Source organism: Bombus terrestris, chromosome 9 (genome assembly GCF_910591885.1).
Source record: "Bombus terrestris chromosome 9, iyBomTerr1.2, whole genome shotgun sequence".
NCBI lineage: Eukaryota > Metazoa > Arthropoda > Insecta > Hymenoptera > Apidae > Bombus > Bombus terrestris.
Genome location: NC_063277.1, coordinates 17164551 through 17184626, shown reverse-complemented (window position 1 = coordinate 17184626; position 20076 = coordinate 17164551). Strand labels below are relative to the sequence as shown.

At 38.2% G+C, this 20076-nt stretch overlaps 1 protein-coding gene across 8 annotated transcripts in view; it reads left to right on the top strand.

Moving 5' to 3' along the window:
• LOC100644811 (neuroligin-4, Y-linked) overlaps positions 1–20076 on the top strand; it is a 220951-nt gene that overhangs the window by 188976 nt on the left and 11899 nt on the right. For all 8 annotated transcript variants that reach the window (XM_048408534.1, XM_048408536.1, XM_048408535.1 and 5 more), the window contains 3 exons: positions 5808–6105; positions 9390–9542; positions 10657–10857. In XM_048408534.1, coding sequence (XP_048264491.1) covers positions 5808–6105; positions 9390–9542; positions 10657–10857 — 652 coding nt within the window. The remainder of the gene's footprint in view (positions 1–5807; positions 6106–9389; positions 9543–10656; positions 10858–20076) is intronic.

Sequence of the window (20076 nt, the reverse complement as noted above, 5' to 3'; positions counted from 1 at the left end):
AACTTGTCACGTATAGATGAATTTGCATAATCGCAACTAGAGAGAACAGATAATCGATAGGAGATTATTCTAATACGACCCCACTGAATATCCAGGTTTATTAACTTAATGGATAATTAACTGTTGAAGTACTTTTTTGATCTCTGCCAAGTACGTACTTGCATCTATGATGCTGTATAGCTTGTAGTTTCAATATGTCGTTATAGTCTCATAACGATGCTAATGGAATTTCAAAATATTTCGTATAACACCCGATATATTCGTAAAAGGTATTTTCAAGTACGTAGTCGAATTTTTCCGTGATCCTTTGCGTACGTGCCTGTGTATATTCACAAAATATAATACTTAACATTATTGGGTTGACAACTAAGCGATTGCGGATTTTGTCATTGTCACTTAATATTTCACTAGTCTAAGTAGCTGAAAGAAGGGCTAAAGGCACGCGTGTTAAAACAGACGATATATTCTAGCTAAATAACGTTCTGCTATTGGATTGCGGATTTTGTCATTAGGTGGTAATGACAAAATCCGCAATCACTTAGTTGCCAACCCAATATATCAGGTATATTGCGTTGGGATATATATTAGAGAATAAACCACTCCGGCTCTCTCGAAATACACAATTTATAAATAAAAACGAACTCTTATCAACCGTTCAATAAATTCACACTTTCTAAACACTTTATTATACCATGCTTCGTAATTCACGATAAAAATTGTTCATAATTTCATGGCGAAATACGCTTTTCGTTATTATCGATCGTATTACGTTAATCACGGGGTAATTACGGAGTTACGTTAGTCCGTCGCTCAAACAGTCTAATATGTGCACGGTGCACATGCCGCAGTCTGACAATAATAATGGTCGGCCGGTAATACCAACATAATTACGGAACGATGACATTACGTTAGCTACCCGGAACGATGGACATCGTATACACGTTGAACGTTGCTTGCCAGTAACTATGACCTACTAATAAAATATTTAACAGTTTACATGTCAATCGCTGATAGCACGCGGTACAGTCGGGGCAGCTGTCGCATCGCTGAGATTTTATGGATGATAAACTGACTTGCAAGTGGAAATGAAAATGTCTCGTCGAATTTTTCGTAGCGACGCGTTCACAACTCGTGGCCACTTCGCGTGGACTTTTATGCTTCAGTGGAAAATTTGCATCGTATCGAAAATGACGATGCTATCGTAGATGAGTTACGAAAGGATTTACGTCTTTTAAGAAATTTAAGAGCGAAGTTATCGATGATCATTAATAGAGGAAAGAACAATTAAGAGGTACGAAAGATCGGTACCAATAGATTGTTAAAATAGGAGAGAAGAATTTTTAAAGTTTGGGAATCGTAAATTTCGAACGTTAAGACGAGAGTAGAAGAAGAAAAACATGGTAGATTTTTTTAAAGGATTTTGTTTTAAATTAGGCGATTAGAATGTTTGGAAATGATGATATTGAAAGATCGTTGAAATAAGAAGGAATTTTTTGAGTTCGAAGATTATAAGCTTAATTAAAATAATAAAAAGTTGGGAGAATAGTCGGAAAGAAAGAAAAGTAGATTTTTAAGGGATCTCGCGTTAAGGTCACCTAACGCTACTTACCGTTTTCTTAACGCAAAATCATTCTGCTCCGCCCAAGGTATTCGAGCTTTTTTTTTAACCGTCTCCAATTTCCATTAGACTCACGAAGTTCGACTTTCCCTTCCCAACGAATTAAATTTACGAGAATTCGAGGGTAATACGGCCGGAACCATATCTCGAGGAACAGTGTAATTTCACAGGATACGGGCCGTGTGTACGAGATCTTTCTTTCTTTCATGAGGGCATTAGCGGAAAATTGCTCGGCTCGAAGCAGGGCAGCATAAGTACAGCTTCTCCATAAACTAAGAAAGCACCGTCTCGGATTTTTTAGTCGATCTATTTATCGCCGTGGCCCAGATCTGCTCTTTAATTCTTAAGCACGACTGTTCGACGCGTTCGTGCGTCTATGAACGCATTACGCATTCCAAGTTGCACTAAGCGCGCGCTATCTTTTTTTTTTTTTTTTTATTCTCGCGCTTTAATACGAGCTTTCAGCGTTATTCTTCTCTTGCTTTTTCCACTTCTTCTTTTTTTTTCTACCATTTTTTACCCTCTCGAGGACAATGAAATATTTTTGTCCGGAGCACAACAGCGCGTAAATATTTGTGGTTTTCTGCGGACTCGCGAGATATTGGCGCGAAAATATATTTCGAAAATTATTTTAATGTCGTTGGGACTGGAGTGCGACGACACCTCTTTTCACTGGGAAATTGCCGTGGAAATATGCATTTTTTCAAATTGACGTAATAAAGAGGCTGTCCATTGCGATTGTTTGAACGTTTTAGAAAGATAGTTCACGCGTTGTTGTATGGTCGTTTCGAGGGCATTTTTCACGGGTTTCTCTCGTCTCGTGACCACAAAATGGAATTTTTTCATTCAACACCGCGGGAGTTGGCGTCAATTTTTGCTCGCAACGGTTTTCAAAAATTATACTCGGGTTAAAAAGTACAGAAGGAAGCGCTTTTATGTCACGCGTAAGGGCTATCCGAATGAAAGCAAACTCGTATCACTAATAGTGTTTCAGCTTTTCGTGCCACCGCGAGCGTATAATTTATTTTACCCTATATACATACAGGTCCCTTTAATTTTCTGATCTTTATGAAATTTTAGTATAAAACGCATTCGAAATTTTAATTACGCGCCGAATTTATAAAAGTTCCCAGTAATTATATTTAACATTACTGCTCGGCCGTTCGTTTTTCTATTTAATTTTCAATCTCGTTTGATAATGAGTGCGTTTTAATAAACGTTTCTATAAAATTACAGTAATTTATTTCTACAATATATTGTAGAAAATATAAGAATAATAAACAAATAATAAAAGAACGAAATAAATTGAAATGCATTAAACGAGAAAATAGTGCAACAATGTTGTAACAGTGATATAAGTCCATCTACGATCAGACGTATCACTAGTAGAGTAAGTGATACAAATATCGTTCTAAAGCGTCTTATTTTTCGCGCGTTCGTCAAATATTTTAATCGACCATTTCTACAACACATTCCTCCGCGTTTCATGCGTTTCAAGTGTCGCAGAGATGATAAACCAGAACACGGAGCACACATCGGCATTCGACTCGTTACAAACTTCGAAATCAACGCATCGAGCGCTCGATTTTCCTGGAATCAAAGTCCCGCAACAAATCGAAATGAAAGCGAAAAAAGAGCCAGAAAGAGCACAGACAGAGCCAAGATAAAAGAATAAACAGAGAGGGATGATAATTGCGTGGGTGTACCAACAGAAATCAATCGCGCGACGACGAGGGAAATCAATGACCCCGCGGGAATAAATAACGCATCAACAACGTTGCTTCATAGACGTTTTCACCAGCACGAACGCTGATTGTCGACGCTGCAACGCCAGGTGAAGGTCGTTAATTTTTTACGGACTCGAAAACACAAGCGCGAACGAGGTCGAATCGAATCGTCAGAGCGCTTCTTTTTTTCATTTAAATATTTTCTCCATCCTCGTCGATTTTTCCCCGCGATCGAACATTCGCTCCCATTACAATTATCTTTTTCTCTCTTCTTTGCGTGTTTTCTTTTCTTCCTTTTTTTAAATAAAATCCCGAACCGAACTTGATCGGAGCCCGTGGTTTCAAAATTAACGCAAAGTCGTCGGTTTCTGAGCATTGACATGCGTGGACTATTTTTGGTCATCGAGCTCTCGCTGTTTCCGAGCGTCATGGAAAAGCGTTATTTTTTGATGGACCTGTTTGATTACCGGGCTTATAGAATTTCCGCGCACGAATATTTCCACAATCGGAAAAACCAGAGGGAAGAATGGCGAAGAAAGAACAGAGGCGTCGGCTGAATAAAAGCGGAAAATAAAAGAGAAACGGCAAAGGATAAAAGTGGAATAAAGAAACAAGGAAAGAAAGGGAGAAAATTAAGACGATAAATAAAGAAAGCTAATCTAATTTATTTTTGGACGTTAAATTGACAATGGTGAAAGATCCAAGCATCGAAATGTCCTCCTTAAGTAGAAAATGGAAAGTGGACAGGGATGATGTAAAAATAATTTTAGTCGAATTTATCTTATTCTTTCATTCTTCATTTTTTCGTAATATAATACATTCTTATCAATATCAATTCCATAGCACTGATATTATAAATCGTCGATAAAAACTTATCTTCCATTATAAAATTCCTTTCGACAACGTTCAAGATAGAAAATGCCATAATTATAGAGGGCTGAAGGGTAGAAACAAGGCCGAGGGGCAAGAATTTTTTTCACGTCTTTCCAACATTGTCAGCTTGCTCTCTTTATCATTCTCCGGGTAACATCGTGAATCCTCCAGTTAATGGGAATTCGTGATTTTGAACTCGATGCGGCTCCATCGTCCTTCTCAATAGGGGTGGAAAAGAAGAGGCGAAAGTTCACCTCTCACGGCCACCAACCGGAGGTGCAATTAACGTCGACGCGCACCAAACGAGATTTATTAGCCCTTCTGGTATAATTGCTTCCAAGAATGTCAATGTTTTCTCCATCCCTTTTCTCTCCTTTTTTTCTCTTCCATTCTCCTTTTCTCTCTCTCTCTCTCTCTCTCTCTCTTTCTCTCTGCGCAATTACATCTAGCGAAAGCAATTATCGAGTTTCGTTAACGGCCACACGCAAACGTCTCGTAAATTTATACCGTTCTCTGAAGCGATTGATTGGAAATAAAAATGTTTGTACCTCAACGTTGTATCCATAGTTTCATGTATCCACGATAAATATACATAGGTGTTTAGAAACATGTGGAGGGCGTGAAAAAAGCGCGGTGGAAATAGCATTGAATATGCACATATGTATGCGAGTACAATAGCTCGCAAAAGTATTCGAACACTGGCAGTAGAAAATTTTTATGAATTGCATGTGCCATTTTAATTTCAACTTCGATACGGCATTGTAATTATATTGGTCGGAGCCAAGTAAAAGTCACGGTACATAGCGCGGAGAAAAGCTTAGTAGACTGTCAAAGTTCGAAAACGTATTCAATAATTAACGAATCTTTAAATTACTATTAGTTACTAAATTAAAAAATTTTTTCTGCGATAATTTTTGTCTTTTTTTCGTCAAATTTCTGCCTTCCTAAAAGAAAATTTCGGTTGTTCGAAAGGAGAGACAGAAATCGATCGTTCGATGAGAGAAACTGCGATACTCGTGGATTGCCGGCAATCCAGCAGATCTTCTCGTCAAGCAGAGATAATCGAAACGCAGGGGGTAATTAGGTAATTAGTTTTCGGAACAGGAACATCCGAGCCACGTTTATGTACATAAAATAGAGGATTTACATCTAACTGTGTGTTCCCGGCCAGAGATATTACCGCTAGAGATCTCGCTATCTGGTCTGCGCACACCGAATTCAAGTAACGAGGTACTTTTGTGGTTATTAGTGTCTGTCGAAATTCATATAGCTAATCGAAAATCCCATCTATCGGCGAATGTGATTTCAGCATCGTATCTATGAATTATTGGAAACTTATATATACAGCGGCGAATAAAAGACAGTTCGAAATTATCGCTACTTTTCTTTACGAGTTTTACTAACTTCTCTACTAAACATTTTTTACTATTTTCATAAGATATCTACAAATTTTCAAATACTTTTTTCGATTACCGAGCATTTCATACGTTACAGTCGTTTCGTGTATGAAGTTGATAAAATCATCCGAGCTTTCGTTCCTCTGATATATATTTTTTGACAATACATAGTATCTCGCGTATCTGTCGCAGGATTTGAACAGCAGGCACTTAGATCCCGTAGAAGTGTTCCGGGGTATACCGTACGCGGCACCTCCCGTAGGAGATTTACGTTTTCGACCACCGATATCACCGATCCCCTGGGACGGCATCAAACTGGCAGATTCCTTCGGCGCGGTTTGCCCCCAGCACTTTCCGGACATCAGCAATGACACAGCTGCTTTGTTGCAAATGCCTCTAGGCAGATACCAACAGCTGAAACGTTTGTACATGTTCCTGACCAACCAGAGCGAGGACTGCCTGTTTTTGAACCTGTACATACCCGGCAGTGGTAAGTAGAAGAAAACTCTGTGTTACGTTTCTCCTTTCCTTTCTTCTTCTTTTTACTTGTAACAAGCCTACTTTAATCATTTTTATATTTTATTACTTCCTAGATGTTGAGAATAAAATGTCAACGTTTAGAATATACAGCGGAAACAGTGCTTTTGCAACTAATCGTGAAACGCATTGTTTGAATAACAGAATAACTTTACTTTTATATGGAAAAAAGGACAATTCACGTTTTTATCACTGTTGAAAATAAATCACCGGAAAGGGCTTTATTACATTGGAGCACAAAAATAGTCTCTTTTTCATAAGTAACACTCTGCAACTCCTCTTTCCATTTTTCCTCTCCTATCTCTCTGTTTTTTTTTTCTTTTTTTTTTGGTTCATCGCGTAATTAACAAACTTATATCCAACATTCGCGGAAAAACGCCAGGGAAACGTCACGAGTTGCTGACATAACGTTAATGAGGGAGAATAAAAGGAAAGACGAGGGAATATGTGTCGCGCATTAAGTATCTAATTAAACGCGCGAATCTCGCCTTTATATTCGCAAGATTCCAGGTGTAATGCTCGTAATTAATTAGCACGCGTTAATAACACACGGCCAGGAAATTTCGAGCCTGCCACCTATCGTCTGTTTATGGAATAATACGATATTACGAAACAAGTTACTTCCTCGAGTAATTAGTTCCCAAGTAATTACGACCTTTATGCCTGGTATTGTCGCGAAAGTAAAAGCCGCCTCGTATATCATTCGATGAACGTCGTAGTGGAATTTACGAGAGCAAATTCACGTCGGTCGAATTTACGTCAGTGTTGAAAATTCATTGCAATCTACTAGTTTTTTAATAAATTTCTATTGACAAATAGACGTTGGATATATGGCGAAAAATAATTTCCACATGGTCAGCAAATTTTTTTAATTAATTATTGCGTACGGTTTTTGTACAAGCTTCTCCTAATCTCCAAAAAGTTTGCACTTGCTTATTTTTAGACGTATTTCTGAACGAATGACTACTCTTGTTCCGCATCTATAAATTACTCGATGGGAAGGAAAAAAAGAGAAATAACGTGTGAACACGGAGGACGAAATTGCACGATGAAAAGTTGAGATTGGAATTAAAAGTTTGCCTTTCGTGGTCTTCCTCGGGAATTTGATGACAAGGAAATACGCATTTGTTATGTAATAACGTGTTTCACCATGGGATAAAGTAGATTGCAAATGAAGTAATGACAAACAAGAGAAAAGTATAAAGAAGAGAAAATAAGAATTAGTAACAAGATACAATGGAAATACTCGAAATTACAAGAACACTTTTTTTTTACATGAAATGCAATTTCTATGCAAACACGCGTATAACGTATGGCTCTCGTTGAAATTATACATCGTAAATAGATACAGAGTAACGGTATATCTTAGTCGTGGCCAATTCTGGTCTTGATCAACCACACATTACCACGCCAGGTCTTCTCTTCATTTGGAAAAAAGTCCGGTTCACGATAACGAGCGAAATACTCGTTTTATTTTCCCTCTGTTTCACCACACAAACCGTGTATCATCCCAATCAACGATTTAGCCGAATTTTTTCCACCGGCGTCTCTCCCTTGTACACGATGGAACACAAGCTGGGGCGGAAAGGGGGATGGTTGTTACGTAATCGAGGAAATCGCGAGGGAGCTTCACCGTTGTTGTTTCGCCGTTTTCGATCAGGCGAGCCGCTGCCAATTAAATCGGTCGAGCGGATTGTAACGCGATAGAGAAATTGAATTTTCGACGAAACCAATAAAACCGTCGTCGCCCGCTAATCGCTTCGCGTCCGTTTCCGCTATAGCAACCGGTTAAAGGGCGATTTGGCCGTGATTGGAGCGCGATTAACGATACCTGGCCAACGTGATATTACGGTGACAAGTAAACGGATAACAGGCGGAATTAATCGCGCAGAAAATCGATTTCAATCGACCATTGAATCTCTTCTAGTGTTCTAAAAATTCCTGAAAGAAAGAAATGGGAATACGGTTGATTTATATTTTTCGCGCGAAACAGAGTGGAATTTTCGTATCGGATTTTTCTTTTTATGACGTGATAATGATTTTTCAGTTTGAAAGTATATACGATGCTTCGGTTTAGTTTGCCTGCAAGTTTTATTTTACATACTCGTCAGAGTTTATTTTATGATGTACTTGATGGTAGTTTTTATGATACGGTTTGCGGTTATGGGAGGAATTTATTATGTGCATAAACTTCGTACAGGTTCCTGTAAGCGTGAACAAATCGATATACCTATGTACACGGGGGTAATGTGATATTCGAATTTGTCATAAATTTCTCTTTATTTATTATGACGAAACAAATTTTGATTATTGGGTATTGAAAACTATCGTGATACTGTAAATCAAATAGACGAAATAATTCTTGGCATAAAGTAAAAATGTTTGGTTGTTTCAAGGAAGAAAACTATTCTTTCCTGTAGCACTTCGATTTCTTTACAAAATGAGAATGAGGTAAAACTCTAATAAAAGCGTATAATCTAGAATAGGCAAATATGAATAATATTTCTTAATAGTGAAAATGTGTTAAAGGATACATGCAAAGTGTAACGTAATAAAATTATATTTTCCAAGTTAATAAACACAAGCTCTACGCGTGGAGAAATGCAGAAGTTATTGCAACGTAACTCACCATTACTAGGGGTAACAAGCCGTGCACTTGGAGCAAACTGACACCACGCTGTTCCGGACGTAAAACCACCCCTTGCGTCTAATGAATTTAAATCCAGCCAATTCAACCTGCTCGTCGTTCTTCCCCGGTCTGAGAGTTTCCCTTATGAAATCGCCCAACGATCTCTTATCATTTAATTACGCGTTGTTTCACGGTAGAAGGACACTTTTGGAGGTGGCGTTAATGATGAACGACGTGTTTTCGAAATATATGGGCTACGTGAATGCAGGCTGGATTATTACCACGGTAATAAATCATTGTAAGATCGATTGATCTCGATAACGAGGTAATGGCTTGAGTTGTCAAGGTAAATCGAATGTTACGTTACGTATTAAAGATCTGACTCGCGCATCTCTTCGACGAATCAGCTTGTGATTCGTTAATTAAATTCATATCGTTAAATGGAAATATTATATCGCTTGGTCAAAAATATTTCTTCAAAATATATTAATATAGGGAGGTTTTATGAGATACTATTACAGCAGATTACAATATTTTAATAATAATACACATATAATCGCGATATTAATAATAGTAGATTTCAGAATTGAAATTATGAAATTCCGTAGGGTCTCGAGGACTAGAAGCACCATACGCTGTGATGGTGTACGTTCACGGTGAAAGTTTCGAATGGGGAACGGGAAACATCTACGATGGGTCCGTTTTGGCAAGCGCTGGACACGTCATAGTAATCACCCTTAATTATCGTCTTGGAATATTAGGTACGTATCATTTTTATACATATAATAAGAATTATAATTCTTAACCAACGAATAAATCGCTTCTTTCCACGGTGATGTTATTACAGCGATGATAAATAGCCAAGACAATATTTTTGAGATTCAGATACGTGTACACGTAATATCAAAATTACGCAACGACAACATATAGACGCATTCAAGTTGCAAGCTTTGCCATTATTTTCCTTAATCGATCGCATATAAAATCCGAAGAAAAAGGCACGTGTATTCACGTAACGCCATTTTTATTCGCGAAAACTGAAAACATAAAATGAAAGTAAAAAGCTGTAAGTTCTCATGAATAATGCAGGGTAAATAAGAAAACACAAATAAAGCAGGAACACCGAATAAATAATTCATCCAACTCGGATGAATTCTTATTCCCCAAAAGCTTGCTCATTATTCATTTGCCGCGTTAAACTCTGTCCAAACGAAACGTACACTCGTGCACGGCTCTATGGCAGAAACACAAACGACACGGTCGCATTATTTAATGTTATAATTGCGCGCGTCCAACGGTCGTATAAATCCATCCGATAGCGGATTAATATTTTACGGTTCCTTTAGTATATTCAATTACGGTATCCGTGAATATAGAAACAAACTGTTCCCTATGGTATCCGTTTCCCTGTAATCGAACGGCACTCAGATATCCGGCATAACTTTGTCGTGGAATTAAGCACGATGAAAAAAAGATAGATCTCATTTGCGATATAAATTGTATTTTAATTGTATATCATTTTATAACATAAAACCGAATAACGATAAATTACGATAACGATAGAAACGGTAAATAAGAAAACATTTATTTTTACTATGTGAAATTCACTAGATTATTATTATAATATCGAATATAGATTCTTTACCGTCTAACGTTTCAAACTAGTTAATAAGTTCCTAATGATTCTTCAGATCACACATAAATTTCGTAAATGTATTAATATCTATGAATAAATAGTAAGAGAATCGAGGAATATTCGAAGATAGAGATGAGAGTAAATTTTTACTCAAATGGAAAAGAAAATTAGCATAATATCGTATATATTTCTTTGATAAAAAAATAAGGTACAGTCAAGTATGGTTGAAAATGCTCCAGGTTTCTTGAGGACTCGTCCGTATCCAGACAGAACGCCAGGATCTGGTGGGAATCTGGCCTTGAAGGATATCGCTATGGGACTACGCTGGGTACGTGAAAATATCGCTGCTTTTGGAGGCGATCCGACAAAAATCACGTTGATTGGACACGATACTGGAGCTGCGCTGGTGAACCTTCTTCTACTTGCTCCTTATGGCAAGGGTGAGCGAATTGAATTTTATTCTGTGCAATACTCGCAGCAAGATAGAAAGACACACGAACGCGTTATTTCTAAAGAAACGCCTCGTCTTTCTCCTCCTCTATCCTACACGTTATAAAACACGCGAACGCGACGTCAAAAATTAAACTTTCTGCCTCGTATTAGAGAGAAGCTGCAAGAGTTGAGAGTTAGACTTAATCTCTGATATATTCCTGAACATCCTTTATATAATATTTCTTCATAGTTCTTGATAAAGTAGGATCTTTATCTCGCTCGTTTAACCCTCCTACGATCCTCCAACTTTTCTATTTCAATCTTGCTCTCATTCTGGCAAACAAACAAGATTTGCAATGTTTCAGGAAAATGTCTAACATGTACAATAGAAACAAAAAATCATGCGTATCGGTAAGAGATTTTAAGAACTTGAGATTAACATTAGAAAATTACAATTGGATTGAAAATGAAAGAATGCAGAAAAATTAAAGAACACACATTTTCCCTAATTTGTTTTTTCAGAGAAAGACTTTCTCTCCGATAAAATATTCATTTTACTTCTGCTTTGTGTTACACATTACAGAATACACCAACACAGTGATATAATCCGGAATTCCGATGACCATTAAACGTTTGTTTTCCAAAAACTAAACACATTCGGCCGTGTCGAAGACAAATTGCGAGAGTCGGAGGGCTGACCACGATGACGAAGGACCGTACAATAACAAGCGGCATGGATGAAAATCGATTCGAAATAGAGCAGAAATATCGCGTGTCGATCGCGATTAGGCGAGATCCTGGCTACCCGACACTCGATAGATTAATCGGCAAGAGATTAGTCTGGCAAACCCGACCGGATCGACGATCGAGATAGTACGACATCTCACGTGGGGTGGGAACAGGGGACAAAGGGAAGAGGGATGAAAAAAATCGTGCGTATTGATCTCGCGTGGATAGTGACAAATTACGTGGCTTCGTTTTATTCCTCGAGAACCGAAAATGTATTTTTTATTGGGCTCTCACTGTAGTACAGATTGGACGTTCCACTTTTTGGCTTTAACTACTGGAATTTGGTTTTTCATAGTTGGCGGGATTCACCCGATGGCATCGTGATATTCCTGGTATTTTTTCATTCACTTTGCTTTGTGCCATTAGTGTACAGTTAAGAAGAGAAAATGGGTTTCAATGAAAAGAGATATTTCGTTTGACATTTTTGGAAAATGGTAAAACCGGTACTGTCAGTTGATGAAATAGTTTGTTAATTGTTAGCTAAGTTACATAAAGAGTTAGACTACGTTCCTGAAGCTAATTCAATTTGTCTGGAGATTGGTTTAATTTGGATTTCGATTGTCGATGAAAGGTTTGTCAAACTATTACAATTTTTATGTTAAATATCATTTAGATAGAACAGTTGGTACTTATTATAATTAATTCACTGAGAATTATCCGACGTTAAAGGATTTGAACGAAATGAGAACAGATAACCATAGAAACGTCGATGTGCTTCTAAAAAAAGTATACATGCACAGCTGAAGTGCGGCGTAAATATTCGTAAAGTATAATATTGCTATAGGAACTCGAGCAACGCGTAGGAACATTAATTATACTTTGAAACTGCGCTGACCCGCGAAATAAAGCACGCTTATTTATCAATGAATAATTAAGAGCACACCACATGTGCTCCTGTTATTACATTATTTTCTACCTGGCAAGAACATTGACACTTGCTCTCGAAGTTCTCGTTAATATTAAGACGCACTAGAGATCGATTATTCCCTTTGTTTGTTGTCGATGGAAAATAATCTATCACCCCACCTGTTTCTCTTTAATGATAGTTTGCAAAAATAATGAAATACTAACATAATGAAATACTAGAATGTGAATAACTGAAAACAGAATTTCAGTGACAACAATAAACTCGAAGAAAAGAAATACCAAAGAGAAAAGAATTCCAGAAATAAAATATAATAGCCAAAGGAATTCTGACAAAGAAGAAATACCGAAAACGCTGAAGCAGAAATACCGATAAAATAAAAGACCTCTGACCAATAGTCACAGCACTAAGAAAAATACCAACGATAAAAGGATCGTGCAAAACTAATAAAAGATACCATTTTCGCAATTAATAACACGCCGAGTTACGTTTAAAGACTTCTCAGGGAAAGAAGGATATTCAAATCTCGAAGATTTCCTAAGAAACCGAGATATATGCGAGGGAAATCCGTAAAGAGCAGCATTAGCGTATTCAATAGCAGGTAAACCATCAGGCACTCGATACCGCATTAGTTTCAACTACAAGATCCAGCCGAAAGGAACGACGAAATTTAAAACCGAAATCCACTCGGTGAATACCGTGGAGCTGTAGCACCGTAACAGGACTAAACCGTACGTACCACTACTGTGGCACTCGAGGATGCATTTTGTTACAAGTCGATATCCGAATCGGTTTTCGAGATACGAGGCACGAAAATCGGAGCACGTCGAGTGCACGGAGAGCGTTGAATGGTGGGCGAAATTTCGTGACCCACTTCTTTCCTTTGAAAATGCGTACGCGTCTCCTTTATAATAGTAGGGAAAAAAGCGCTGACTCGGCGGCTGTCACCGACCACTGCATACGTGCCAGGCTTGGGACAGGTCAGTAAGCGCGAGAGAGGACAGCCGTAAAGGAACAGCAAAAATGATGTTTCCTTCGACAATATCTTCGGGACAAGAAATCGTATCAATATGAAACGGAAAGCATTTTAAAAGGTACGGTTTGAAGTCTGCAGAAGGGGATGCGAAAATAAAATATCGGTGCATCTTTGTTTGAAGGAGAATGCAGCAGTGGTTTTAATGGCTTCGATAGCTTCAAAAAATATAGTTAGGATTAGAGCGAAGAATTTTTTTCTCCATAAAAGGCGATTTTCATAGCTCGGTGTATTTTCCTCTCAAATTCCAGGTTGAAATGTCTTCAAGTGAAACTCTCGGTAATTATAAATAAATATTAAAAGTATTCGCATTCGTAGAGGGTTCGACGCACCATAATTATGTACATCGCGGCTGGTTATGTAAATTACTATTTCCAAGGGGTACTGCTTAATATTATAACGAGTACTATACGAGTACCTTTGCGTATTACGTACACTTTTGCGCCATTAAATTTTCCATATAAGCATAATTGTCCAAAGTAAAAACTCTAACAGCCACATATGCTCGATACGACGATAAAACTTCTCGGCAAGAAAGAAATACGGAAGAATGATAAATTCTCTTCGTTTTTATTCGATATAAAGAAAGCCCTTGAAATTACGTATACAAAGTACATGAAAAACTTCCGTAAGAAACGAATGTTTCGTAGCCTCGGCAACAGGCCGTAATTTCCTGGAACCTCGTCGAAATTCGCCGGTTGGAAATGGCGTCAACGGGAGCGAGGCAGAAGCATAAAAGTCGAGGCGCGCATCAGCTTGATTCCTCGATTTCCAGCATCACCATCGGCCGAGTGGATTTTTACCCGCGTTTCCACGACGCGTCGGAAGAGCCTCGTTGCCTCGTTTTATTCACAGGAAGTCGCTCGTTGCTGGCGTATCGAGGTCGAAAAAGCGAGCAAAGAAAGAAAGAGAAATAGGAACGATGGTTGAAGAGTTGCCGTGTTGCAACCTTGGGCAACGAAGGAAAAGCTGTTTTCCTCCTTTTCCTGCCAGCTTCTGAAACGGAGACAGCGTGTTCCCGGAGCTGTAAAGGCCAGGCCGAAGATGTAAACTGTTTGGTAACATTTCCGGTGCAACCGGAACCCGGCTGGAAATGGCCGAGAAGCGGCATGGATCCTGTTCAGACAGCCGCAAGCATTCGAGGCAACTCTCTCTCGCGTCTGTCCTGTCTGTTTGTTTTATCCCGTTCCGACCGCCGTGGCGTCTGCTTCTCTGAACACGAGAACGCTTCATACAGTGCTAGGACTTGAAGCATCTCTCGCTTTGTTCCTCGGTATATAATGGCCGTTTGTATTGACGAAGGAATGCGCTTTTCAGCGGTTTCAAAGTATACGTGCAATTTGCATAACACGATCCTTTCGCAGCTTTTCTAACGCTAATACTATCAACACAATGGTGGCTAGAATGGTTGGTTCGTAATTAAAAATTCGTCATAGCAATTTTATACATTCGCAACGGTGTATTTTCGAGAATTCAAACGATGTTTCACTTTAGAAGCTAATATCGTGTCCCATTCAAGTTGTACAATTTTAACACCATTGCGATATCAAATATAACGATAATTTTTAAATAATCGCATTTGTATAATCGCGTAAATGCTTCATTCTCTATATTCCTCCGATTATCGTTGATCTCGCAAAATACAGCATCGTAAACGCTCTTGCAAGAAAATTTCTGTTAGAGTTACACTAAACGGAATTACTGATCTAGAAACTTAAGCAGCCGCTGTACATAATATAACATGCTAAAATACCAATACCATTTCTTTGAACAAAAATCAACCAGCAAAAGTTCTTTAAAAATAAAAATAAATGTTAATAAAATTCTCTTAGACTTACAAACTTTTTTTTAAATAGATACAATATTCTTCAAAGATCTTACAAAAGTAACCAATCAATCCAAATGGATTTCAGTCTCTTCTGGCCTCATTTTTCCACCATGCAAAGTCGTTTAAATCGTGCGTCCACCTAATATTTGTCACGAATTTCTTTAGCTGGTCGCGTACTGTGTAGTGAGGTCGATTCGAAAGCAGAAGAACTGATGCAACTGGCGCGTATTGAGTCAGCCAATTGCCAGGAATCACGGTCCACTGCTCCCGTCATTACTCGCGAAACCAATCGTTCGTGCACACGAAGTATAGGCGAGAAACAGCACTGGAATAGCGACGGACTAATCGATAAAAAAGAAAAACGAACGAAGGGACTCGTGAGTAACTCTTAGCAGAGGCGATAGCCTTCCTTTAAAAACCAATCGATTTGGTAAAAAGAGAATCTTATATACCTCTTATCAAAGCTTTAAAACTGGCTAACAATGAAAACTTTTTACTCTCATACACTACCATCTATAAGTATTTGAACGTTTCAGTGAATCTGTATATGTAGTATTACGCGAATTTTAGCAAAGTGCTGGTAAAACGTTTTATCAAACTAAAGGTGAATCAATAATGAGAGTCAACGCTGGATATCTTTTCATAGAATCGCCAAAGTATAAATCTAAAATATCTACCGAGAGGACGAAAGTATTTGGACCAGTTACCATAAAAAGTATCTCGTTCCCATTGTCTTGTCGAATTACAAACATAAATTTTTAATTAAACGATCCAAGTCAATAGCTAAGTCAATAGCTAAGATATCCATCGTCATCAGTTTCAATCTGCGTCCTCTGCTCTCGTCCCAATTAACTTGATACGCTTACGAACGCTCTACTCTCTCAATATCTGCAATCGTATGCTCCACATCGCTTCGCTATCGTCGAGATTAATAAATCCCTTGTAAAATTCATCGATATTGTTAAAATCCGCCACTTCCATTCCATTTAATCGACAAAATTGCTAATCGTTTTATACAACACATACAATATGTATATAAAAGTTTTCTACGACAGGACTTGTACGTTCGTGAACTTAGCGAAATGATATAATATAGCGGAACAAAATTTCATAAATTTTATCCCAATAACTTCTATCGAAGTAGAACGTTATCCGCGGTTATCCAACTTCAAATTACTCCATCGCAGTTTACGAAACCTCGTGTCTCCGCTGACGTACCAATCAGAAACGTTTTAACTTGAGGCTTAAATTACCCTATTTCGTATCTCGAGGGTAAAATCAGTTCTCCATCGGGAAAGGTTTAACGCATCTTTTAATCCACTTGAAAAACTAGCAGCGCCAACTCATAATGAACCCTTCTCGGTCCAATTAACAGCACGACACGAAGAGCTTGGTAATTTCGCCGGCAGGATCGAAAGTAAATCAAAGTTTGAGCACGATAGCAACGCGGTATCAGGTGGGTTTAATTTATCGCGGTTAGTCGCGCTATATAATATTATACGCGGTTTTCTCAATCGGAAATTCCATCGTCGTCGGCATCTCTGCCTCGATTCTATTCGCGACAGCTTCGTTTCTTATCGTTTTCGTCCTCGACCATATGAAACCGTGCATCTTGCATACAAATCGGCTGATTCGTGAAGATTTCAGAGTCTCCGGCGTTCGACACCTCGTACAGATTATTTCGACTGTTTTCTTCGGCCTGAAGATCGCGTACGATTTACGAACTTTGCGACTCGCTCCAGATGAGAGTCATAAACACGCGTTACAACTGCATTTTGCGAGTATGTGTTCAGAAAATTTTTGGAGTTCTCAATCTTCACCTTTGGAAATTTCAGGGTTATTTTGCGACAATTAATTGATTACGTTTTATAAAATCGAAGTATGAAACGGTGATATCGATCGTGAATGTCGGTTATCAGTTAATTAAACGTACGAAGTATTCGATTGGTCAAAAAATCTTGACGAGAGAGTAAAAGAGCCTTAAAAACATCTGTTTCCTTCTTTTTTCCTCCTATAAATCGATGATTGGTCGCAGGGAGAAAAGGGTAGTAGCGATATTCCGATAGGTTATCAAAGATTATTAATTAATTGAGGAACAGCAGCAGCCGATAATGGGGCAAGGTGTTCTTCGTTCGAGTTCCAACACTTTGAAATTAACGATTCGGTCTATTGTAATTCATGAACCGCCTTCCGCGTGCACCAATTGTAAAGTAAGAAGTTCCGATATTTAGGGGTGGAGCGTGATTGAAATAATCGCTGTGATCCGGTGTCTCCGAGTTGGCTATGCGCCACGGAATATCGAGGAAGTTTCGAATGCTCGGTATTTGAGAAGATTTTTGGAATAACACGCCGAAGAAAGTTTCGAGGAAGTTGGAATATTCGATAACCGAACGAGATTTCGAACAGCTTATGTACCGTAAGACGAATGGCAATGGAGACGAGTTAAATTGTTCGGCGAATATCGTCGAATACGATGCTAATTTGGTATTTATTCGCGTATTTAGATCAACTTCCTTTCGATCGCGATTATACCGGTTTGAAAACGCTAAAGACATTGATATACATTGAATGTAAATGCCCTATGTTTAACTCTTTATACTTCGAAATATCATTAATCGTTTTGGTAAAATTACGAATTTATCTAAACATCCGCAGTGTATACGTTTTCTTTTCACCTTCCAGTTTCCATCTTCTTCGAGGTACCATCTTCAAGTTTGACTATTTTATTTCTTTAGTGAGGTCAGAGGGGTATTCTTTTTAGTCTTCTTTCTATAAGAGTTTCGCTCGCTTCAGCAGCCAGCTGATTTGGATGTGTTACCCTTCTTTCCTTGTATTTTCCTGCGTACCTGCCAATTTCTTCTTTGGCCGTTGGTATTTTTAAGTCTGCGTATATCCTCGTTTCCGACATACCATAGAGGGTTGACTATTGTTCTCAGTATCTTCGATCGTAGCGACTCTAGTTTATTTATGTGGCTCATTGCTGCCGTCCCCTATAGCGGTATTACGTACATCCAAATTGGTTTTATTATCGTTTTGTAGATTTTTAGTTTATTTTCTATGCTGAGTTTGGAGTTTGGCCAGTATATCTGTCTTCTTTTTATCCGTATTTTGTCTATAATTGATTTAGTATGTTGTTTCCATGTAAGTTATGTGTCTAAATGAAGTCCTAGGTATTTGGCTTGCCTTGTTTGTGTTATGCGCGTGCCATTCAATTGGACATTTCGTGGTTTCTGTTTTTTTAGTGTAAATATAATATAGTTGCATTTACTGAGGTTTGCTTCTATCTGTTTATCTCGTAGCTATTTTTCTATTTTTGTGATGTGCTCTTGTAGTAACGTGACTGCTGTTTCTGGATTAATGTGCCTGACTAGTACAGCCGTGTCGTTCACGAATGTCAGTATTTTGCTGTTGGTAATTGTTGGTATGTCGGCCATGTATAGCGTATGTAATATTGGTCCTAAAACGCTTCTTTGCGATACTCCTTGATGTCTTTTACTTCAGAATATACATCCTTTATTTTAGTATATACGTGCAACTATGAAATAAGATACCAGTTATATGAAATCGTAGATCTACTTTGAAGATTATCTGGGATTTCGCCCCAACGAACATCGTGAAGCTTTCGTCATGAATCAGGTACAGACGAAATCGCAAGTTATAAGAAGATATCGCTTTTTTGTTCGCATTTGTCTCGTGCACGTATCGTCTGCCCGAAAATTATAGCGATAGTTGCGCAACGTTAGACAGAGAGCGAGCGGGATACAAAATTGTAAAAGGCAAATATTTGCGTTCGACGAGGCGGAGGATATTTACATTGGACACGTATTGCATCGTATTTCCCTTCGGCATAGCACCGGGATTAATCCGAATACGCTTCTCTCTGCAACATTTCCGCGTGAAGTACTCGATGCTTTAAAGGACGTTTGTTTGGATATTCCTCCGGCTTACGATCTTTACGAGGCGACCTCGTGAAGCCACACTAAAACGTAGTGTAACGATGCCGGACTGAAGCGAACGAGGTTTTTTCAGCTGAATCTCCTTTTCTTCATCCTATTTCTCTTTATTCCTTTTCCCCTTCTTCATTTAATTCTTTATCGAGAATTCGTTCGTATTCCTCTTCCTCGCGAAGAGAATTTTCAATCTGATAAATTTCGTATAAAAGGTAGCAAAGAAAATGATGAACTAAGAATTGTCTTTTCATTTCTTTCTTTTCTTAAGCCTTTTCGTCGTCCTTTTCAAAATTTTGGAAATATTGCAGACACGATAATTATACACGATAATATTGTCGATAATTGCGTTAAATGTTCAGAATTTTCCAACTGGAAACATTAGACACAGTTTTTTATGTCGTATTTGTTGTTCCACATAATCAAAAACCTATCTGTAATGTTTAATATTTTGCAGTAAATCGATACAAATTTGCTCTATCGTATTGAATCTGGGAGTTGTTTAAATGTCATATAGTTTACAATGCCTCGTATTGGATTATTAAAACGAATATAGAAACGTGAGGGACGGATACGAATATGGGTCGAACGAGTTGGTTCCAATTGCAATTAATTGTAACCTAAATAATGGGGACAATGGATATCTGTAAATTAAAATCGATACGTGTATTTGCGAATGGAGGACAGATAATTGTAGGCACGAAATTTGTTTTCGTATAGCAAGGCAATAACTGTATTGTACTGTAAATAAAAATAACTAAAATA